The sequence below is a fragment of the Mustela lutreola genome, chromosome 3 (genome assembly GCF_030435805.1).
Source record: "Mustela lutreola isolate mMusLut2 chromosome 3, mMusLut2.pri, whole genome shotgun sequence".
NCBI lineage: Eukaryota > Metazoa > Chordata > Mammalia > Carnivora > Mustelidae > Mustela > Mustela lutreola.
The window spans coordinates 202,473,810-202,498,137 of NC_081292.1; the positions used below are offsets into that span (position 1 = coordinate 202,473,810).

Genomic DNA, 24,328 nt, shown 5'->3' on the forward strand with positions numbered 1-24,328 from the left:
CATTTTCTCACAGATGTTTTCTCATGTTGCTCTTTTTCATAGCTGTTACCATTAAGGAATGTGTAATATTCCATTGATAGTTCCATATTTTAATTATTATTTTTTGATATATGGTTGCTTCTGATAATTTTCTTTTATAGATGGTACTGCAGTGAGCATCGTCATGCCTGTATCCATATTTTTGACTACTTGGATAGGATAGAGTCTCAGAATTCTGGGTTAAAGACTAAAAAATTCTGTGGCTTTCAATATTTCTCAAGAATTACAAATTTATAAAAAGGGGCTTCTTACAGACAAAGAAGGCAAGGTTTTTAAGGAAGGAAATTTTGAGGCAGAGAAAAAATTAAGATTATAACAAGATCAAGAACAATATGAATCTCAAATTACAAATTTGGAGTGCTTTGTTAAACACACATTTGAATGCTTTGTATGTGTCGAATCCTGTATCTGACCTCAAGTCACGGAGTACAGGCTCGCACTGCCGTGGAGGACCATGTGTCCTCGCTTGCCCCGAGGTATAAATGCCGTAGCTGGACTTGGTAGAGGACAACTCCTAAGTAAGAGTGATCTCGGGTTGCCGATTGTTAAGCAGAGCAGAAAGGGTGGTGTTGAAGTAGTGTAAACGAGCAACCATCCCCTTCTCATATTATCAGAAGAGTGTTGGCAAGAATCCAGGCCCATAGATTGTGGTTATTAAATTTAACTGTAAAACTGATCATATGAAATTTTCTAATACTGCTATTTCCTAAAGTACAGTGTCCTAACTGATTTTCACTGGTATCATTTTAGCAATATTTGCTGTACTCACGAGTGTCTTGACAAAAGATGACTGGTGGAACCTTCTATTGAAGGCCATATATTGCTTGTGTGACCTATCCCGATTTCAGGAGGCTGAGCTACTTGTGGATTCTTCATTGGAATATTACTCATTTTATGATGACAAGCAGAAACGCAAAGAACTAGAATACTTTGGTCTTTCTGCTGCAATACTGGACAAAAATTTCAGAAAGGCATACAACTATATCAGGTAATTTTCTAATAGTTTATTTTAGAGTTGTTGAAAGAGTATGTGTATTCACTTTGGCTTAGTCTCTTATGCTCAAGAATTAATAAGTTGTTTTAACTCTCTTGATGCTCACTGGTTAATTCAGGTCATTGGTGATTCTCAGGGGCATCTCCTTTCATATAGCCTCTTGTGCCTTAATCTCCCCATTTATAAAATGATATCATAATATTACCACCTGGTAGGATTATTGTGAGGGCTAAGTGGTTTATTATATATAAGGCCTTTTAACAATGTCTGGCACACATTATTATTAACTATTATTCCCTGTTCATTGTACTGCAGCTCTAGGGTCAGGGGGAGAAACAGTGAAACTTAAACTACTTGATTTTTTTGTTATTGTGTTGAAAAGAACAAACAAGATGTAGAAATACTAACTTAAGCAGCGTTTTCTGGGAAAAATCTTTGTGTAAATGTTTCTGTTTAAATACATTGAGACAATGTGCTTTTTCTTGGAAGATGTTGCTGCACTGAAGGATTTCATTCTTAGAAATAGAAGTTTTTCTTTTACACAGTTTTTTATCCTCACCGTCTTTCTGCAATTTTAGGGTAATGGTAATGGAAAATGTCAATAAACCTCAGCTCTGGAACATTTTCAATCAGGTTACCATGCACTCCCAAGAAGTACGACATCATCGCTTCTGTCTTCGTCTAATGCTGAAAAACCCAGATAATCATGCCCTGTGTGTCTTAAATGGACACAATGCATTTGTATCTGGTAGTTTTAAGCATGCGCTTGGTAAGTGTCTTCGACATGACTTTGTGGATGAAGTGGTGGTTAACAGGTCGGCCTCTGGAGTGGAACTGCCTGTGTTTAAATCGCACTCAGTTTCTTTATCTCTGAAATGAAGGTAATATTTGGACCTACCTTATAAATTATTGTGAAAATTAAATGTGTAATATAAAGTATTTTTTTAATGCCTGGCCCATATACTTAAGGAGCTCTTAGCAACAATGATAATATTAATACTTATTTTCCTTATGAAGCTTTGGTTTCAAAAGGCTGAAGTAAGTCATAATTCATTTTAAAGGTTAACAGTTCCCCTGCTGAGGCTTGATTTTTTTTTTTTTTTAATTTTGAAGATTTTTAAAAAAATTTATTAGAGAGAGAGAGTACACACAAGCAGGGGGAGCGGCAGGGAGAGGGAGAGTCAGGCTCCCTGCAGAGCAGATAACCCAATGTGGGGGTCAGTCCCGGGACCCTAGGTGCCCCCCTTTTTAAGAGAGGGAGCATGTACAAGTGAGAGAGGGGAGGAGAAGGCAGGAGAATCCTACGCAGGCTCCACACCCAGCATGGAGCCCAACACAGGGCTCTATCTCATGACCTGAGCCAAAATCAAGAAACAGAAGCTTAACCAACCGAGCTGCCCAGGTGCCCCGGGTTGTTTTTAAAATAATTTTCATTAATTATGGATGCATTGCCACCTGATTTCAATTTGCTGTAGTACAAAAAAGGATTTAAGATTTGCTGATAGTTCCTTGAGGAGACAAGTCTTTATGTCAAGATTTATTTACATGGTGCCTGCTAATTATAATTAAACTCAGGGAAAATTAATCACTTGAAATCTTCTGTAATAATGAGTCAGAAGCAAGTAAGTAGAAAAATATTTGGCCAAATGTTTAAACTTAAATTGAGGCATGTGTCTCTTGCTGGCTAAAAGCTAATGATGCCAGGTTTACTTCTGGATAAACTGGGATGTTGACTGTTTAATACTTTCAGTGTTTCTTCACGTATAGCCGGAATTTTTATAATCGTTCAGCCAGTAACCTTGCACATCAGACGTTGAAACTCGTCTGTTGTGTGGGGAATTGTTTAATGTTAAGAAATATAAAGGAGAGATTTATGTTGTTGTCTTATATTTAGGACCTTTTACAAGGGTAAAAATAGGAAGTGCAAAAGGCAGTCTACCGTCTGTGCTGCTAAAGAGGTTCTGGGGTGCAGAACCTTCTGGCATAGAAGAAGCTGGAGAGAATGGAGGTTCTTATTTATGTATGACAAATTCTAGATCATCCCTTTAGAAGAAAAATCTGCTTAAAAATTTTCTTCAGTTCCCCTGTCTCATATGGTTAAGTTTTTGACATGAAATAATTGCATATATAGAATACATGGAAACACGGAAAACATCTTTTTCTCAGGAAACAACACCATAATCTAAAAAACAGAACAGAACTATTTTTCTTTTTCTCGCCTCCATGATCCATCATATTTGAATTCATAAAAAACAGGTCATTTAATTTTACAGACGAATTTGCCAAAAGACACCTTCTCTTGTTTCTTTTAAAATAGATTTAAGATCATAAAGTAGCATAATTAATAAATTTTTTATGATCATAATTAATAAATTATCACAATTAATAAATTAATAAATACTATTCTACATGGAAGTGTCTAGCTGTGCCTAGAAGAAAGTTACTTTCAGTTGCTCACATTTCATCTTTGTAGTCAGGATACATTTATAGATGTAAAACCTCCAAATTTTATTATATTTTATGCATTGTTTTAAAATCCAAACTAATGTGCATCTGATTGATATTTTAGAAAACATACCTTGCATATGTTAAAAATCAGTTCTGTTTAGCCATAAAATACATTTGAATAAGTGAAGAAACAAGGAGCCATGCTCATGTCACACCGTTTGACATCACTGTTCTTTTTTCAGGACAATATGTGCAAGCCTTTCGCACCCATCCCCATGAACCTCTCTACAGCCTCTGTATAGGCCTGACATTTATTCACATGGCGTCTCAGAAGTATGTCTTAAGGAGACATGCTCTCACTGTGCAGGTAATTCATTTGGCTTTCTCATTTCTTGGTTTTACATTCTTTAAAAATGAATATACTTAATGCTTCTGTTGTCTTGCTTCAAAAGTAATACCTGCTTAGTGTACATGATGAGAGTTCCCAACACCTGTCCCTGTGTTCAGCACTCACGGACTTAACATGTGGTGGTGCTCCTGGCTAAGACTTAAGTAGCCATGTAGAATGGGTTTACAGCCAGATCATACAGAAAGAAGATAGCAGAATCTGGAGGCTTCCGTAAATTCTAGAGCCCCTGAGGCCTCCAGCCTTCTAGGTCCTGAAGACTGATTTATTGTAAATCCATTTAAAATACATGTATGAAAATATATACAATAATGTGAGTGTATGTGGCTGTGTGACTATTTCCTTACATCATCACCAACAGATTGCTTTTAAAGCTTTCTGGTTCTTTTTTTTTTTTTTTAAGATTTTATTTTTATTTATTTATCTGACAGACAGAGATGACAAGTAGGCAGAGAGGCAGGCAGAGAGAGAGGAAGCAGGCTCCCTGTGGAGCAGAGAGCCCGATGTGGGGCTCCATCCCAGGACCCTGGGATCATGACCTGAGCCGAAGGCAGAGGCTTTAACCCACTGAACCACCCAGGCGCCCAAAGCTTTCTGGTTCTTAACAGAAATTTGAAATTAGTCTTTTCATATTCTTGTTTACTTTTTTATGTAGCTCGTGTTCTCTAATAAGAATATAAATTCCAGGGATGCCTGTGTGGCTCAGTTGGTTAAGCATCCGACTCTTGATTTCAGCTCAGGTCATGATCTTGGAGAAGTGGAGTGGAGCCTGCTTAAGATTCTCTCTCTTCCTCTGCCCTCTTCACAAGGTGCATGTTCTTTCGCAAAAAAAAAAAAAAAAATATATATATATATATATATATTTCAAAAGATGAGGGAGTCATCTGTTTTGTTCACCACTGTGAACAAAACTTTTTAAAAGTTCTGTTTTTAAAACTTTTGTGTTGTTTTTATGTTTGTATGTTTGATGCATTTTATTTGATTACTTATTTTCTTTTCACCACTGGATGTATTTATTTGCAGAGAGGGTTATATGTTTGATGCATTTTAAAGACTTTTTTTCAAGTAGTGTGGAAGGAAAGAATATGTTGGTTTGAATGGAGTAGCAGAATTGAGTAAGGATTTTTTGTTTTGTTTTTCAAAAGTAAAATGGTTAATAGAAAGCCTAAATTCAAAAGATGATAACTGTTGAAGCTGGGTATTGGGGTCTGTTATAATGTTCTCTTTACTTTTGTATATTCGAAAATTTTCATAATAAAAAGTAAAAATGAAAGCCCAGAAATTTTCCTTTTCTTGGGTATTTATTTGTGATACTTGTCCACTTCTTGCTCTATGCTTTTTTTCTCTCTTAACGGATACTTTTGCTGTATGAAGTATGTAGGATTGCGTATAAATTAAATATGTAATGAAGGTGCGCTGTGCTGGAGATGGGCAGGTAGCAGTGAGTGTACAGGCCGAAATTCCTTGCCCTCACTAAGCTTATGTTCTGGTAAATCCTGATACGAAATTTTTATGGATTGACTTATATTAAATAGTTAAAATACGTAGTTTTTTGACCTGGTAAGGAAAAAATTTTATATACTTCAAAGTAATTTAGAAGCGAAATTTCAAAGCACTTAGCATTAAACAGCAGTTTTTAATTTGTTGGGGATAGAGATCAAGCAATAAGAGATGGGTATATAGGTGTTTTTTGTCCTAATCTTTGTACTTTTGTGTATTTTAAACATTTCCATTAAAAAAGTTTCCAAAAACAAATTTTATCGTAAATACCATGATTCTTAAATTGTTTTAATTTCTCGTGAAATCTATTTCTTCATGCTATGTGACCAGTTTGTTTCCCTTTAGAGTACTTAAAAAAAAAAATCTCATATGTTTTACTAAAATCTTTTATGATTTCTTCTCTCTGTATTTAATATTTTATAAGCAGTGTATACTTGGGCCCTTTAGTGAAAAATGTGATAAAAATGTTTGAAATGTAACATTCTTAATGTTAAAACTCTTTTGTTTCTATGTCATTAAAATTTTTTGTCATATTTTTGTAGTTTTTGTATTTGATCATTCATAGTACCTAAGAGATAAGTGTCTATCCCCATTACCTAGTTTTTATTTTTTTATTTTTTAATGTATTTATTTGACAGACAGATCACAAGTGGGCAGAGAGGAAGGCAGAGACAGAGAGATGGGGAAGCAGGCTCCTGAGCAGAGAGCCGGATGCAGGGCTCGATCCCAGGACCCTGGGATCATGACCTGAGCTGAAGGCAGAGGCTTTAACCCACTGAGCCACCCAGGCGACCCCATTACCTAGTTTTTAAATCACTAATTACTTACTGAGTGTTTCAGGGGTCTCCTAAATTTGTTAAAAATTTCTTAAGATGTAGCAGGTAGCTCAAATCCTATTATTGTATCAAAAGCCTTGCAAGTTTATTTACGTTGCAGCAGTTCTTTTGGGATTATTTACTATTCTTCCTCTGATTTTTGCAATTTATTACTTTAAAATAAGATTTGATATTTGAGACTAATAGTTTGTCTGTTTTACTTAACTAAGAACCATAATTTTCAGTATCATAGAGGTCATATTTATATATAGAAGTAGGTTCTTTTGTTATTCAGCAAGTGATTTTTTTTTAGTGAGCATAATTATTTTATCCCTAAAATGCTTTAATTCTAAAGATTAATTAATTTTTATTATTTGTTTATGAAGAAAAATTTGTAACTATATATTTGAAAGCAGATCACCCAGGGAATAGTTGCATTTTATATTCCGTATTCACAGATAATATATTTGTTTAATTACTTAACATAGGACGCTTGTACTTTTGCAGTTTGTAACTTTCTGTGGCTGGTAATTGGAAGCTACATGAAAGGTGGAAATTAATACAGGGAGATGAAGAAGCAAGTTGCTTTTGGACACTGTAATACACATGGAGTCTGCATTATTATAGCTGCACTCTGAAATAACCAGTTTTTCTGTAAAGTCTGAGTCAGAAGCATTCAGGGGGAAAAATGACTTTTTTTTTTTTGGTTAAGAAGTTAATAAGAGAGGTAACTTACAAAAAGGTACTATTTACCCAGAAAGCTGCTTCTCCCTGAGAAGAAACCTTTCTAAAATTATTTTAAGGGCTCAGATTTTATATTTTGCTTAAGGTTTTAGACATCTTGAATCAAAAAGTTTATTGGCCTCTAACGTCACAAAAGCCAACTTGGAATCTTCAAGAAAAAAAAATCCTGTCTTATTAGAGATTATGGATCTTTGACAATTGTGACATTTGACTTTGTTTTCTGTGAATATTTTATCCTTAGCTTAAAAAAAAATCTTTTATACCTTGACTATACTGTGATATGGAACTACACTACAGACCTATGTTCTTTGAGGATGGGACTCTTTTTTTTATTGTATTTTGTGCAGAGTATACCTGGCACTTATATTGGTTCAAATACGTATTTGTCCAGTGATTACAATACTGAATTGTTTATCTTTTTGGTAGGGCTTTTCTTTTCTTAATCGATACCTCAGTATACGTGGACCTTGCCAGGAATCATTCTACAATTTGGGCCGTGGTCTTCACCAACTGGGGCTGATTCATCTTGCGATCCACTATTATCAGAAGGCCCTGGAACTCCCTCCACTTGTGGTAGAGGTATTTTATGATTTACTTCTGCTTTTTTTTTTAAAGATTTTATTCATTTATTAGAGAGAGCTCACAAGCAGGGGGAGTGAGGGAAAAGAAGGGAGAGAATCTCAAGCAGACTTCTTGCTAAGCACAGAGTCTGACGTGGGGCCTGGTCTCATGACCCTGAGATCATGACCTGAGCCAAAGTCAAGAGTTGGTGCTTAACCAGTTGAGCCACCCAGGGGCCTCTGTATGATTAATTTTAAAAACTGATGAGTCACTTCATTTCATCTATCAATAAGTACAGTTAGCCCATGTCATAGTCCAGACAGTGAAATAAATTATGTATTAGAATGCATTTTTTTCTTTATTGAATGTATTTATGTAATTGTGTTCAGCAACAAGTAGCTTTTCATCATTCTGGCCTTGTGACCTGATCAGCAACCATGTGGGTATACACAGCTTGTGGTTATGACCATCTCAGTTCCCTTAAGGTAGCCCCTGTGGTATAGGTATGAGCTGGTAGACACAAAGCCCGAGTATTGAGTAATGTAGCCATTGTTCATTTTCAAGTTCAAATATAACTGAAGTATTTCTTTATAAAGATGGAAGACCAGTATAAATATAGTTTTGTTTAAGATAAGGTAATACAGGGTAAAGTGTTGCTAGTACTACGATAATCTGTGTTTAAAGTCTCATTCCTATTTAAATTTCCTAAGAAAAATACTGTTTTCATCCTCACATGCCCTCCCAACTGTTTTGTATTCCCCTTGTTCAATGTTAGTCATTAAGCAAATGAATACATACTTTTATAGTTATGCTGATGAGATACATACACTTTTGTGTTCTTTATTTCATAAATACCTTTAGGTATTGCTCCTTAAGCTTTATAGGTCATTTTTCCTTGTTGTAGGTATTTTTACAGTTGACCCCAAAATTTTGTATTGGGGAAGATTTAGAACATAGATCTAACTTACTCCATTGAGTTCATTGCTTTGCTATTTAAGTAGAAAAAAAGGTAATAACACCCCTAGGGTAATTATTATTTTTTAAATTGGTATATGTCTTCTTATACCTATCCTTTAAATGCCTTTCTGTTATATAGTACAGGTATTTTTTCCCCATCTAGTCATTTGTGTTATAATATTTTCTTTTTTAAATGAGTAAGTTTTATGTTTTTAATGAATTCATATCTATTAAGCTTTTCCTTTATAGTTTCTACTTTTGCTATTATACTTAGAAGTGCCTTTCCTACCCAAGATTATATTATTATATTATTTAGCCATAATTTTTTTCTTTTATGGTTTCGTTTTCTTAATCTTAGATTCTTAATTCGTCTGGAGTTTATTCTGCTATTATTTTGGGGTGAAACTTTTTTTTTTAACTTACTGGTTAGACATTTTTAATTATTTAATAATATAATTATTACAGCGATTAACTGAATCAGCATTACCTAATAAAAATTTAGATCCAAGGTATATGCCTAGTTTTATATGGTTTTTATAGTATCATGAATTTTATTATTTATTATTTATTTAGTATTCTCATGAAATTGTCCTGGTTGTCAGTTTGAAATATAACTCATTTATATGAATACATATTTTTCCTCCTAGGGTATAGAAGTTGACCAGTTAGACTTACGAAGAGATATTGCCTACAATTTGTCTCTCATTTATCAGAGCAGCGGGAATATTGGAATGGCTCAAAAGCTTTTGTATACCTATTGCTGTGTATAAAGTACCTCAACTGAGAGAGAATCATCCGTGCTCTGTGTGTGGACCAGTGTTCTCCAAGGGCTTAGGATTAACCCCCAACTGGAAATGACAATTTCAGAATTATCCGTGTATTTAACTTTTAATATGTGATAATGATCTTTCGGTATGCAAAATTATCGTTCCTTTAAGAATTTGTACATTCTTCTGTCATTTTCTTTTTAGTAAAATTGTCCCCAAAAGTGAAATGGAGAATGTTAGCCTTTAAGCCAGCTTGGGTTGACTGTGCTGATTTTTCATTCATACCGTTTATTCATCTGTGCGTTCAGTACTATATATTAAACACCTGTGTACCAGGCCCTGTGATGGGTCCTTGGAATACAGTAGTAGGGCAGACGTGACCTCTCAGTACGGTTCTTTAACTACAGAACTTGAGTATACGTTCATTTGAAAGAGATGTTTGCTGCGTTTTCCGCCGACATTCTCATTGTTGAGTCGTCCTCTTATTTTTGCTCTGCGGCTGTTGCACGGGCAGTTTCTCAGATAACAATAGAAAAGGGTGTTGCTTATTGAAGGAAAGACCAGTTGGGGCTCTTTTTCATATCAACACAATTGTGTGATTCACTTGGCTCCTATGAAAATGATTTGAAATGGTTATGTAGTAGGAAGACACATAATTGAGTTAATCTTTTACTTACCACCTGCATGTATCTTAATTGTATAGATCGAGACCTGGGAGACTGGCATAATTCAAAACATCCTGTTCCAAGGCAGATTAAAAACATGCATTACCAGTGTTGGTGGTTTTCAGACCAAAAAATAGGAAAAAGAGGACAGTGTTCAATAATGTGACTTAGTTTGCATTTCAAGATTACTAGGAATGTAGGAAGACTAGGGAATTGTATGTATGGAATAAAGTATTGCTGTGATAAACTACAAGAACTAGATTATTTTTTTTTATTAAATATGGTATGTTTTTGAATCTAAGATAACAATACTTTTAAGATACACTACAGGTTTACTAACAGCTCCTTTCTTTTTAGGGGAAAAATGTTGTAATAAATGTACATATGGATTATGAGACCTAGTCTAACTGTGGGAGGGAAACAAGAGACTTAGGATCAAAGACATACAGTGAGGGCTTTTTAGGAATTCTTAACTGCTCTTTATCCTTTGTATACAACTTTGTAGTTGAAAAGCAAAATTTGTATATATTAAGTAAATGTATCATGCACTCTGCATGTGTGTATTTAAATGTATATATACTTTAAATAAATTCTATTTTTATAATTAAAAATTAATTCTTTCACATGCTTACATATTTTATTTCCTGCCATTTGCAGGTAATAATAAAGCTGATAGTTTGTAAGTTAGAGTTATATCTTTGAATCCTATGGAATTGGATATTCTGTGTTCTGAGTTTTTCTTTTGAATTAAACTTAGTGGGCTCTTGGGGCGCCTGGGTGGCTCAGTCGATTGGATGTGTGCCTTCAGCTCAGGTCATGATCCCAAGGTCCTGGGATCAAGCCCCTGTTCAGGAGGGAGCCTATTTCTCCCTCTCCCTCCTGTTTGTGCTCTCCCTCTGTCTTGGCTCTCTCTCTCAAATAAATAAAACCTTCAAAAAATTAAAAAAAAAAAAAAACCTCACTGGGCTATGACTCCAGTTGAAGTGCTTAACAGCCTTGTAGGAAACAATAAATCTCCCTAGCAGTATTTTTTTTAAAATAAATGTTGATTGAAACTTGATCTTTCATTTTTTTTTAAAGACTTTATTGAATGATTTGTGAGACACTCCAAGCAGGTGGAGGGGCAAGAGAAGTAGGCTTCCCCACTGAGCAAGGAGCCCAATGCAGGACTTGAATCCAGGACCCTGGGATCCTGACCTGAGCCGAAGGCAGGTGCCCAACTGACTGAGCCACCCAGGCATCCCTCTCTAGCAGTCTTTTAAGAAAAAATGTTGATGTTGCATGAATTTGTTTAGCATTTAAAATCAAAGCCACCCAAAAAATAAATAAATAAAATAAAATCAAAGCTACCACTTGCTGTGTGTTTACTATGTTACTGTATGCTAAGTATAGTGCTGGATACTCCAGATACGGTATTTCTGCTCCTCTTAGAGAATCACCTGCAAGGTACAGGTTATTGCTGATCTTCTCCCTCTTATGTATGAGAAATGTCATTTTCAAGATCACTGGCAAGTTCGTTCACAGGAACATACTTACTCCAATTCAGAGTAACAACATAGAAGTTGAGCTTAAGTTTATTTTAGAAAGAAAAAGGAGAATGGCAGTATTTTTTCTGTTTGCTAGGCCATCAGCCTGTTTAAAAAGCCCCTGTAGTAAACATCTTTGGAGGTGTCTTTTAAAAAGCTGATTCTGGGGATGCCTGGGTGGCTCAGTGGGTTAAAGCCTCTGCCTTCAGCTCAGGTCGTGATCCCAGGGTCCTGGGATTGAGCCCTACATCAGGCTCTCTGCTCAGCAGGGAGCCTGCTTCCTCCTCTCTCTCTGCCTGCCACTCTGCCTACTTGTGATCGCTCTTGGTCAAAGAAAAAGCTGATACTCATTAGCAGGCATCCTCACTCCAGCCACGGGATCCTGACAGCCACTTTATACAGTAAGATCTTTTTCTACTGGTTTCTGTTGATTCAGCGGAGTGTCTCCTAAACCAAGCTGGACCAATCAAGAGTTTCCTCGGACCTTCCCTGGGAATTTTAGATTGAGATGGAGTTCTTCTGTAGGTTTGGAACAAGGAAAATTACTGCTTTCCCTGTGGGCCAACTAGCAGTTAACCCCTGTTGAGCAAGAAAAATAGAACCGATGCATTACGCAGGACTGAGATGGAGAGGAGACTCCATGGTTCTAGAGATTTTTCCAGTTTCCACTCCCATCCTTTCTGCAGCTGTGTTCTTACCTTTGTATTCTTTGTGTAAGATATGCCCTCTTCTATAATTCCACTTTAAAATTCATACTAGCTGGAGTTTTTCTGTTATTTGCACCAGAAGTACTCCTGATACACTGTCATTCCAAGTATCTTTTACTTGGGGAGAAAGTCCATCTCTAAGTTTTGGCAGTCACTCCCCAAACTCTGCCCCTCTGCCTGCCCTCGGTCACACGGGAGGACAGTGGAGCCCCAGCGTCTGCGGGTCACCGCGCATGGTCTCGCCTCGAGCCGAAACACGTCCGGCAGAGGTCGGGGTAACGCCGTCACGCGCAGAGTCTCCAACGCCACCGGAAGGCCGTGCCCGACGGGTACCCTGCTTGCAGGCTCACGGCAAGAGGCTGAGGACGGGGACTAGCCGCACCGCCTGCCACTTCAGGAGAGTCCGGTGTCGCGCTCCGCAGAAGGAGTTCAAACACGTGCACAGGAGAGGCCGCCGAGACGCGGATTCCTCGGCTCGGCGACCGCAGCTGCGTGCAAGGGGCCGGGGAGGCAGTTCCGATGCCGCGGGTTCCAGGAGGCCACACCCGCCTCCTCGAGCAGGCGCTGGCCCCGTTTCCGAGGGGGCTTCTGGCGAGCCTCCGACCCGAGGAGACCCGCTCGGCTGGGCCGTGTTGATGTCCCGCCGGGCCCGTCACTATTGACAACTAGTCTGTGCGTCTTGTGGGTGATTCGCGGGGCAGGACGTAGGTTTGCCCGGAGGCGACGGACGTGTAGGGTCTGCTGTCACCCCCGCGGGGAAATCGAGCTCTGCGCGCGCCTGTCGGCCTGGAGTCGGGGCGCCGTTGGGGCCAGCACGGCCGTGAGTCGCCGCGGTGCTCTCGCCCGTGCTTCACCGGCTGCGCGGGGACACCGTGGCCCTGTGCCGTCCCCAGCGGCGAGGTGGAAGCGGTTGCTGCATTTGCAGACCTGGGAGGTTGCAACCTGCCTCCGCACGTGCTCACAGACCTTGCCGAGCTTTCCCTTCCAATCGCTTTTGTTTCCCGTATTAAAAACACTGGGCCCTGTTTTTCTCACTGAGGTGTAGGCACCCCTCACCTGATCTGGAAGTACGTCTTGGTCACTTGTGTTTTCACCGTTTTTATGGTGTCTCTTTGTAAAACTCGGTTTTCTTTCTTGGCTGATGTGAAACTTCAGAACAAAGTATTTAGGAAAGTGAGAAAGTTCTGGAAAACCCGGTGGTTCTTAGGACGATCACAGGGGAAGGCCGACTGGCCCCATCTCCGTCTGGACTGCCAGAGTCGGGAACAGTAGGACGTGTCCGGTCGTGGGGGGGACGCTCCCGAGTTCTGGGAGCGCAGCAGCGGCCGGGAAGGTGTGGTGGAGCCCTCGGACACCCCGAAGCACGGGTGGAAGCTGCCGGATTTACACGGCTCGCCTTTGAGACCAGGTGCGGGGACAGAGAGGGAACTGGTCCGTGCGCTCCACTCCCTGACGGCTTCCCGCGGACTTCCGGCTTGGCCGTGCGGCACACGTGACCCTAGTTTCCCCGCGAGGCCGGAAGCCGCCGGGTGGGCCAATCGGGAAGCTCCGTGTTGAGGAAGGCGGGGCGGGGGCGGGGCGGGGCGGGGGCGGTGAGTAAGGACTGGCAGCTGTGGGCCAGCTTCCGGTCTCTCAAGAGGCCCAAGAAACTCCTATTTTTCATTAAAATAATAATAATCATATTATTGTTATTATTTCAGGGGCCCCTGGCTGGCTCAAATGGTAGAGCATGCAGCCCCATCTTGGCATTGTGAGTTCGAGCCCCCCGTGTGGCGATTACTTAAAAATAAAATCTTTAAATATTACACCTATTATTTCAAATACCGAACTTTGATTGTTAGTGGTTCTTGTGGCCTGTTTCTGTAATCTTTGCTTACCTCCAGATCATGCTGGTGTTCTCCTGTGTTTTGGTTTTTTATTCAGTTAATTAGAACAACAACAAAAAAAACCCCAAAACGGTTAACTAATTTTGCCCACCCTCTGGAAACCAAAAATCTATTCTTTTTTTGTTTTGTTTTTTAGATTCCATAGGTGGGAGAAATCATATAGTGTTTATCTTTTTTTTGTCTGTCTTACTTCACTTAGCATGATGCCTTCGAAGTCTGTCATCACCAAAGGCAAGCTCTTAATCTTTTTGATGGCTGAATATTTTTGAATATTTTGAATAAACACGTATTGATGGACACTGAGGTTGTTTCCATATCTTGGCTATTGTAAATAATGCTTCAATAAATATAGGGGTGTATATGTTTTCAAATATGTGCTCTTGTTTTCTTTAGGTAAATATGCAGAAGTGGAATTCCTGGATCATATGGTATTTCTATTTTTAATTTTTTGAAGAACCTCCATACTATTTTCCATAGTGGCTGCACCACTTTGCATTCCCACCAACAGTGCACAAGGGTTCCCCTTTCCCCACATCCTCACCAACATTTGTTATTTATTTTTTATCCTAGTCATCTGGCAGGTGTGATAGCTCATGGTGGTTTGGATTTGCATTTTCCTGACACTTAGTGGATTGTTAAGCATTTCTTTATTTACCTATTCGCCATCTATCTGTCTTCTTTGGAAAAATGTCTATTCAGAGCTTCTGCCCATTTTTTAATGAGGTTTGTTTTGTTTTGTTTTGTTTTTTACTGTTGAGTTCTCAGTTCTTTTTATATTTTGCATATTAATCCTTTCTGATTTGCAAACATTCTGTAGGTCACCTTTTCATTTTGTTGATGGTTTCCTTGGCTGTACAGAAACTTTTTTTCTTTTTGAGAGAGTGAGTAAGCGGTGGCGGGGAAGAGGGAGAGAGAGAATCTTAAGCAGATTCATGCTGAGGGTGGAACCTGATGCAGGGCTCAATTCCAGAACCCTGAGATCATGACTGGAGCATGGAACATCAAGAGTCTGATGTTTAACCAACTGAGTCACCCAGGCTCTTTAGTTTGACATAATCCCACTTGTTTTATTTTTGCTTTTGTTGCCTTTGCTTCTGGTGTCAGATTGAAAAAAATCATCACCAAGAGACTGATATCAAGGAGCTTACTCCCTGTGTTTTCTTTTTTTTTAAGATTTTATTTGTTTATTTGACAGACAGAGATTACAAGTAAATAGAGAGGCAGGCAGAGAGAGAGAGGGAAGCAGGCTTCCTGCTGAGCAGAGAGCCCGATGTGGGCCTCAATCCCAGGACCCTGAGATCATGACCTGAGCCGAAGGCAACGGCCTAACCCACTGAGCCACCCAGGCTCCCTCCCCCTGTGTTTTCTTCCAGAAATTTTATGGTTTCAGGTCTTACATGCAAGTGTTAATTTTTGTGTATGGTGTAAAGTCCAGTTTCATTCTTTTGCATGTGGCTGTTTAATTTTCCCAGCACTAATTATTGAAGAGACTGTGTTTTCTACATTGTACACTCTTGTCAATGTAAAATAACCATATATTCCTGGGTTTATTTCTGGACTCTGCATTCCGTTCCATTGATCTCTAGGTCTGGTTTTATGGCAACACCATACTGTTTAATTAGTATAGCTTTGTAATCTAGTTTGAAATCAGGGACCATGATGCCCCAGCTTTGCTTTTCTTTCTCAAGATTGCTTTGGCTATTAGAGGTCTTTTGTGGTTCCATGCAAATTTTGGTATTATATGTCTTTCTGTGAAGAATGCCATTGGAATTTGAGAGGGATTGCGTTGGGTCTGTAGATTGCTTTGGGTAGTAGGGACAATTTAACAGTATTAATTCTTCTAATCTGTGGACATGAAATATCTTTCCATTTGTTTGTGCTCTCTTAATTTCTTTCATCAGCATCTTACGGTTTTTAGTATACAGGGCTTTCACTTCCTTGGTTAAGTTTATTCCTGGGTATTTTATTATTTTTGATGCACATGTAAAGAAGATCATTTTCTTAATTTCTCTTCCTGATATTTATAAATTAATTTTTTTAATCCAACTTGACGGAATGTGTTTATTAGTTCTAATGATTTCTAGTGGAATCTTTAGGGTCTCTATATATAATAGCATGTCATCTCCAAATAGTGAGCTTTACCCCTTCCTTTCAAATTTGGATACCTTTTATTCTTACCTATTGCTCTGGCTAGGACTTCTAATATTATGTTGATCAAAAGTAGCAAAAATAGGTATCCTTGTCTGTTCCTGATCTTAAATTAAGGAAAAGTTTTCAACTTTTTGCTGTTAAGTATGTTAGTTGTGGACTTATCATAATTGGCCTTTACTATATTGAGATGCATTCCCTCTATACCTTCTTGTTGAGAGTTTTTTAAATCATAAGTGAAAGTTGAATTTTGTCCATTTTTTTCTGCATGTTTTGAGATGATCATAAGATTTTTATCCTTAATTTCTCAATGTGATGTATCACGCTGACTTATTTGCTGATATTGAACCATCCTTGCATCCCTGGAATGGATCCCACTTGATCCTGGCATATGATCCCTTTAATGTATTGTTGAATTCAGTTTGCTAATACTTTGTTGAGGATTTTTGTACCTTTGTTCAGTGGGGATACTGGCCTGTAATTTTCTGGTGGCCTCCTTGTCTGGTTTGGTATCAGAGTAATGCTGGCCCTGCAAAACGAGTTTGGGAGAGTTCCTTCCTCTTCTATTTTTTTTTTTTTTTTTTGGAAGAGTTTAAGAAGAATTAGTATTAATGTTCTGAATGTTTGGTAGAATTCACCAGTGAAGCCATCTGACCCTGGACTTCTCTTTGTTGAAAGGGACTCAATTACGGATTCAATCTCCTTACTAGTATTGACCTACTCAGATTTTTTTATTTATGATTTAGGTTTGGTAGGTTGTATGTTCCTGGAATTTATTCATTTCTTTTAGATTTTCTAATTTGTTGGCATTTAATTATTCATAGTAGTTGCTTGGGATCTTTTGTATTTGTGGTATCAGCTCTGCTTTCATTTCTGAAATTATTTTTTTAAGTCTTCTCTATCTTTTCAAAGAGCCAGCTCTTAGTTTCATTGATCTTTTTCACTGGTCCTTTAAAAAATCTGTTTCATTTATTTTTGCTCTGATCTTTGTTATATTTTCTTCCTTCTATGAACTTTGGGTTTGGTTTATTCTCCTTTTACTAATTCTTTTTTTTAAATTAATTTATTTAAATATTTTTTATTATGTTCGATGAGTTAACATATAGTACATCATTAGTTTTTGATGTAGTGTTCAACAATTCCTTAGTTGTGTAAAACACCCAGAACTCATTTAATACCCTTCACCTGGTTACCCTATCCCCCTAATCCGCCTCCCTTCTATAACCCTCATTTTGTTTCCCAGAGTCCAGAGTCTCTCATGGTCTGTCTCCCTCTCTGATTTCTTCCTCTGTTTCCCCTCCTTTCCTCTATGGTCCTCTGTGCTGTTCCTTATGTTCCACATATGAGTGAAACCATATGATAATTGTCTTTCTCTGCTTGACTTATTTCTGTTAGCCTAATCCACTCCAGTGCCATCCATGTCAATGCAACTGAGCTAGAAAAAGCTTTTTGAAGTATAATATTGTTTTGAGATTGTTTCATCAGGTAAGCATTTGTTGTAAACTTCCTTTTTAGAACTTTTAGATGCTTTTGCTGCATCCCATAAATTCGGGTGTGTTATATTTTTATTTTCATTTTTCTCAAGGTATTTTATTTCTGTTGATTTCTATGTTGACTCATTGATTGTTCTATAGTATGTTGATTAATCTCTATGTATTTGTGAATTTTTCAGTTTCCTTCTTGTAATGACTTCCAGTATACTGTTTGGTGGAAAACCTGCTTGATATGGTATCAATCCTCTTAAGTAAATTAAGACCTGTTCTGTGGTCTATTCTGGAGAATGTTCCATGTGCACTTTAGAAAAATGTATATTTTGTAGCTTTTACTTGGAATGTTCTATAAATATCAAGTTCATTTGGTTTAATATGTCATTTGAGACCAGTATCTCCTGATTTCCTGATAGTTTCTGATATCTGTTGATTTAAGTGGCATAGTAAAGTCCCCTACTATTACTGTAGTCAATTCCTTTTGGTCTCTTAATATATTTTTAAAGATTTTATTTATTTGACACAGAGAGAGAGAGTGCACAAGCAGGGGGAATGGCAGAGGGAGCAGGAGAAGCAGGCTCCTTGATGAACAGGGAGTCTAATGCGGGGCTTAATCCTAGGACCCTGGGGATCATGACCTGAGCTGAAGGCAGCTTCTTAACCAACTGAGACACCTAGGTGTCCTCCTTGGCAGTTTTTAAAAACTAGTTTTGTTTTTTAAAGATTTTTATGTATTTACTTGACAGAGTGAGAGGGCACAAGGATGGGGAACAGTAGAGAGAGAGGGAGAAGCAGGCTCCCTGCTGAGCAGGGGGCCCAGTGTGGGCCTCCATCCCAGGACCCTGGGGTCATGACCTGAGCCGAAGGCAGATGCTTAACCAAGTGAGCCACCCAGTTGCCCCTGGCTCTTGATATTTGCTTTGTATTTATTGTTAGTGCTCCTAGATGAGGTGCATAAATATTTCCACGTTATATCTTTTTTGTAGGGGGAGCATGACCCTGTATTTTGTAATGCTTTTGTCCATTATTACAGTCTTCGTTTTAAAGTCTATTTTGTCCAATACAAGTATAGCTACCCCAAATTTCTTTTGGCTTCCAGTTACATGGACTGTCTTTCTCCATCCCCTCACTTTATATGTTCTTACAGCTGAAATATCTTGTAGGGAACAAATAGATGGGTCTTGTTTCTTTGTTTGGTTTTAATTCGGCTACTCTTCTTTTTTTCTATTGGTGAATTTAGTCCATTTATGTTTAATGTAATTATTGATAGGTAGATCCTTATTTTCATCTTTGTTTTCTGGTTGTTTGGTAGTTCTTTTTTTTTTCTTCTTCTTTTTTCTTCTCTTGCTTCCTTCCTTTGTGGTTGGATGACTTTTTTTTGGTGGTATACTTAGATTCCTTTTTCTCATTATCTTTTGTGTATCTACTTAATGTTTTTGTTTCGTGGCTACCATGAGGCTTACCTATTTACTTATGACAGCCTATTTGAAGTTGATAACTAAAGTTTGAACACATTCTGAATCTCTACATTTTTATGCCCTCACTGCATTTTATGGTTTTGTTATCACATTTTATGTTTTTATCCTTTGTTTTTCTCAACTAATTATTGTAAGTTTGGTTATTTTTACAACTTTCTTTTAATTTTCATATTAGCTTTGTAAGTGATTATTCCGGTACTCTTACTATGTGTGCATGTGTTGTGTATATAGGTGGATATAGTAACTTTTTAAAAGTAGACTCCATGCCCCGTGTAGAGCCCAATGTGTGGATTGAACTCATGACCCTGAGACCTGAGCTGAGATCAAGAAGCAGAACTTAGTTAAGTGAGCCACCCAAGCACGCCTACCTTTAACTTTACCAGTGTGAGTTACACTTTCATGTTTTTTGTTGCTAATTAGCACCTTTTTTTTTTTTTTTTTCCAATTTAAAGTGGTCTGCCATTTCTTATAAGGCTAATTTAGTGGTGAACTCCTTTAGCTTTTGCTTGTCTGTGAAATGTGATCTTTCCTTCAATTCTGATTAACTTTGCCTGGTAGAGTATTCTTGGTTGGAAATTTTTTTCTTTCTGTGTTTTGAATATATTGTGGCACTCCCTTCTGGCCTGCAAAAATCCCTTCTAAAAAATTTAATAGTTTTATGGGGATTCCCTTGTATATAACCAGTTGTTTGTTTGTTTGCTTGCTTTTAAGTTTCTCTCCTTTAACTTTTGATGTTTTATTTTATTTATTTGGCAGAGAGAAGCACAGCGAGATAGGGAACACAAGCAGTGGGAGAGGGAGAAGCAGGCTTCCTGATGAGCAGGGAGCCCGATTCAGGGCTCCATCCCAGGACCCTGGGATCATGACCTGAGCCAAAGGCAGACGCTTAACCAACTGAAGCACCCAGGTGCTCTAACTTTTGACATTTTAATTGTAAAGTGTCTCAGGGTGGGTGTCTTTGGGTTCATTTTATATGGAACTCTCTGGTCTTCTGAATCTGAATGTCTCTTTTCTTGCTCAGTTTAAGAAGTTTTCAGCCATTATTTCTCAAAAAAAGTTTCCTGCAATTCTCTCTCTCTCTTCTTCTTCTAGGACCTGTATAATATGTATAATATGAGTGTTAGTATGTTTGATGTTGTCCCTAAGTCCCTTAAAGCTATCTTTACTTTTTTTCATTTTTTTTCTCTTTGTTGCTCTGATGGGGTAGGTTGTATTGCCCTATCTTAGAGTTCTCTAATCCTTTTTGTCTGCCCATATAGTCTGGAGTTGAACACTTTACTGATTTTTTAAAAATATGGTTAATGTGTTCTTTTGCCATGTGACTTCTCTTTGGTATTATATTTCCTCTTTTTTGAAGTTCTCACTGTTCATTCTTCCACTTTTGCTGAGTGTCTCTATGATCACTACTTTGAATTCTTTAACAGTTAGGTTACTTATCTCTGTATTAACTTTTTATTGCTGCTACCACACACTTGGGCTTTAAAATAATACAAACTTCAATGCAAACTTGGGCTGCCTGGCTGGCTCAGTTGGTGGAACGTGCCACTCTTGATCTTGGGGTTGTGAGTTAAAGATCCATATTGGGTATCGCGCTTACTTTAAAAAATGAAAAATTAGAAAATTAAAATATAAACTTGTTATCTCACAGTTTCTGTGGGTCAGGAATCCAGAGTGGGGCTAAAATCTCAGGGTTTCAGAGGCTGAAATCAAGGGGTTGGCAGGATTGTGCTCCTTTCTGAAGGTCTGGGGTAAAACTCTCCTTTGAAGCGTAGTCTGGTTCTTAGCAGAATTCAGTTCCTGGCAGTTGTAGGATCGAGATCTCCATTTCCTCACTGGCTTTTATCCAGGGGTTGCTCTCAGCTTCTAGATGGACCTGAATTCCTTGCTTTGCAGCCTTCTCCATTTTCAAGGCAGCAGGAGCACACAAAATCTCCTTGCACTTCACATCTTGGACTTCCCCTTCTGCACCAGTTGGAGAGATGGCTTTTGAAGGATTTATATGATTAGGCCCATCTATGGGATAATCTCTCCTTCAAGTCCACTGTGACATGTAATCTAATCATGAGCATGGAATCCATCATTTTCACCATCTAAGAGATGCTGTAGGCATGTCTTCCAGAAGGTGGGACATTTTGGGTCCTATCATAGAATTCTGCCGACCACATTGCTCCATTGTTGCCTTGCTTCGTGCACTGGTTTATAAATGTGATGCCAGTTTCTTTTGCTTTTGTAAACTGTTTGATCTTTTGGGACAGTATTTTGCCTTTGAAATCATAGTTTTATTAGAGTATGTTGTGAAGTTGATTTTTTTTCCAGTTTCCTGATGAGTTCTTTCAATATGTAGATTCAGATATACTTTTTCTATTTTTAGAAAGTGTTCTTGGGCTGTAGTTTTATTTTTACTTTTTTTTTTTTTAGAGGTGGGGGAAGGGCAAAGGGAAAGGGAGAGAATCTTAAGCACGCTCCACAACCAGCACAGACCCTGGCGTGGGGCTGGATTTCACAACACTGAGGTCACGATCTGAGCTGAAATCAAGCGTTGGACACTTACCTGACTGAGCCACTAAGGTGCCCCTGGGGTTTAGTTCTAAATATTATTTCTGACCTACTGTTTTTTCTTCCTCAGTAACCCCAGTAACACAAATACTATTCCTTCTTTGCCCATCTTCCATTCCATTACTTTTTCTCTATTCTTTACTTCTTAAAAAAAAAAACATTTTATTTTTTTTAAGTATTCTCTACACCCAGCATGGGACTCAAACTCACAATCGCAAGATCAAGAGTTGTATGCTCCACCAGTTAAGCCAGTGAGGCACCCATGACCTTTCTTACTTTGTAATGCCATTTTCATTGCCTTGTTTTCCTGCCTTTCTTCAGTGACGCTTACTTTGATCTGAATCCATTCTCCCTTGGGCATCTTGTAACTTATTCCTCATTTCTCAGATAATTTATCTTTTCCATTGTCCTAAGTGCCAAGCAGTCTTTTTATTTCTCTGGTTTTTGTCCATTTCTGTCCTTAGTTTTTTTAAAACTAGTTTCACAGTGGTTCACCTCTCCTGAAAAGTTCATCTGAAACAAGTTTGTTTGGATGGTTCACTTTAAAGTTCCTTCTCCTTCATAAAGATTTTTACTGGGGGCAATTTTCCTCTGTTGAGATAGAGGAAATCTCCTTCCTGACTTTCTGCAGGACTCTTAAGGACTTAACTTCTCCCTTGTTCATGTGTATGGTATGGGGTTGATCTGCAATATTTCTAACTTACTGAGCTCTTGTGTGGCCATATGGCAAAGTCCAGGTGCTTTTTAGGCTGTTGTGGTTGATGGGGAGGTTTTTGTGTTGTGGGGTTGAGTGTCCTTCGATTCTCTCTCTTTCTTCATTTTTAACTGACCCTAACACTTCATTTCCCTTCACAGCCCTACTTCCAGTGGGGGCTTCTCTCTTTGCCTTTTCCCCCTTCTCCGCAGACACGCATTTCGTGGAGTGCCGCTTTAGATCATGCCTTTAAATCCGATGTACTTGGAAGTTCCCTTCTTGTAGTTCACACTCTGATCTTCCTGGACACTTTTTTCAGGACTGCCAGGTTTAGGGGGCATTTAGCCCTCGTGGAGGCGGTGGCAAATCCACCTCAGCCCCCTTCACTCGTTTCTTTCTCTACCTTGATCTGCCTTTGTCTGCTCCAGGCCTTGTAGTGAGGTGGGCAGGAGTGTGAGCGGTGAGCGAGCACACAAATGGGATTTGGGGATTTTTCTCAATTTACTTATTTTTAAAGATTTGACATTGTCTGTCCCAAGTTATACTAAGTGTGCTTTTATGTAGAATTCACTTTTTCTTTCTTGTTTCTTATTGGAGGAGGTAGGTAGCTAAGCAGCTGTTGCAAAGTCTATATGTTATTAAGGAATCAGTTTTAAAAACTCAGAAAGAACTTGACAGCCTGTGTCTGACTCTTATAAATGCTTTGGAGGAAACAGAGTGTCAGTATGAAAGGAATCTAGCACCTCCTCAGAGCTCCGGGTCTGCATTAATGAAGTTCAGTACTGACCATGTGGGTGTATTTTCTCAGTTTACAGTCTTTTGACTGTTGTGCTAGACATCTGTGGTTTTGATCTGACTTACTTCCAGTTCCCCTTCCTCTAGGAACATAGCTGAGATTTCCTTTGGGGAACTATTCTCAGTTTCCGATGGACACATCTCCCCTCTAGACCTCGCTAGTTAGTATCCAGTCTATCTTTGAAGTTACAGTGATTGATTGAGTGTGGGCATGTCATCGGCCCATCCAATGAGATGCAGTCTTGGATTTATTAGAGCTATAAGAAATCTCTGCTGCAGTTGGTGGGCAGGAAATGTTCCAGTCTGTTCTAGTCTTCTCTATATTGTACATTGTTTCTGACTACTTCTAAAACAGGTTGTATTAGCAAATGGCGTAGGGTCCCTACTGCCCAAAGAGGTCCAAGGTGGAGAACATCTGATGATGCAGAGCAGTGTGAACCCAGTCATCGGACTCAATGAGACAAGGCTGATCAGACCCACGAGTCCAGAGTAAATGCTCTTGAGGAGATACCAAATACCATCCAATGGTCAAATTTCTCCGACATTTTGCTCAACTTTCAAATAGTACCCTGAGGTAGACCCAAGAACTGAAGTAAGAGCCTTGTCTCCTTTTTGTTACTGGATCTAATCCGAACTAGGGAATTTAATAAAAAAAAAAAAAAAGCCATGAAATTCGAAACTATTGTAGAAAACCAGTAATCTGTAGCTAGATGTTTCTGAGAGTCTTAGAGTAAATAAGCTCTGGCTGTCTGTATAAACCAAAAAGACCCCTGAGATAAAACTGAAGCCCAAAGATCTGTTAAGAATGAGAAGTCTATCAGTAAAGAGACTGGGAGAAATTGCAACCAAAAATTCACTGGGCTAATAAAAAGTGAAAGACAACCATCCGAAATCCAGTGATGCCACTCAGGGGGAGATGACCTCACAATTCCTGGTCTTTCCTCTAAACTCCCAAGTGGAATAGAATCACTCTTGATACTAGTGTTAGCTGCAACTAATCCTATCACTCTGGAATATCACATCCTTCTGGCTGAAATTTTAAAGTCTAACAAGCAGGGTGCCTGGGTGGCTCAGGTGGTTAAGAATCTGACTCTTGATTTCAGCTCAAGTCGTGATCTCAGGGCCCTGTCCTGAGTGTGGAGCCTCCCTTAAGAT

The 24,328-nt window shown here is 38.6% G+C and overlaps 1 protein-coding gene across 2 annotated transcripts in view; it reads left to right on the top strand.

The window, feature by feature from the left end:
- GTF3C3 (general transcription factor IIIC subunit 3) overlaps nucleotides 1-10,805 on the top strand; it is a 38,358-nt gene extending 27,553 nt beyond the window's left edge. The window contains exons 14-18 of one of the 2 annotated variants that reach the window (XM_059168524.1): nucleotides 790-1,027; nucleotides 1,612-1,802; nucleotides 3,724-3,848; nucleotides 7,373-7,525; nucleotides 9,112-10,805. In XM_059168524.1, coding sequence (XP_059024507.1) covers nucleotides 790-1,027; nucleotides 1,612-1,802; nucleotides 3,724-3,848; nucleotides 7,373-7,525; nucleotides 9,112-9,234 — 830 coding nt within the window. In that variant the 3' untranslated portion in view covers nucleotides 9,235-10,805. Of the gene's footprint in view, nucleotides 1-789; nucleotides 1,028-1,611; nucleotides 1,803-3,723; nucleotides 3,849-7,372; nucleotides 7,526-9,111 lie in introns of those variants that run through there. The other variant, XM_059168525.1, reaches the window with a different exon arrangement.
- Nucleotides 10,806-24,328: the final 13,523 nt, after the last annotated feature.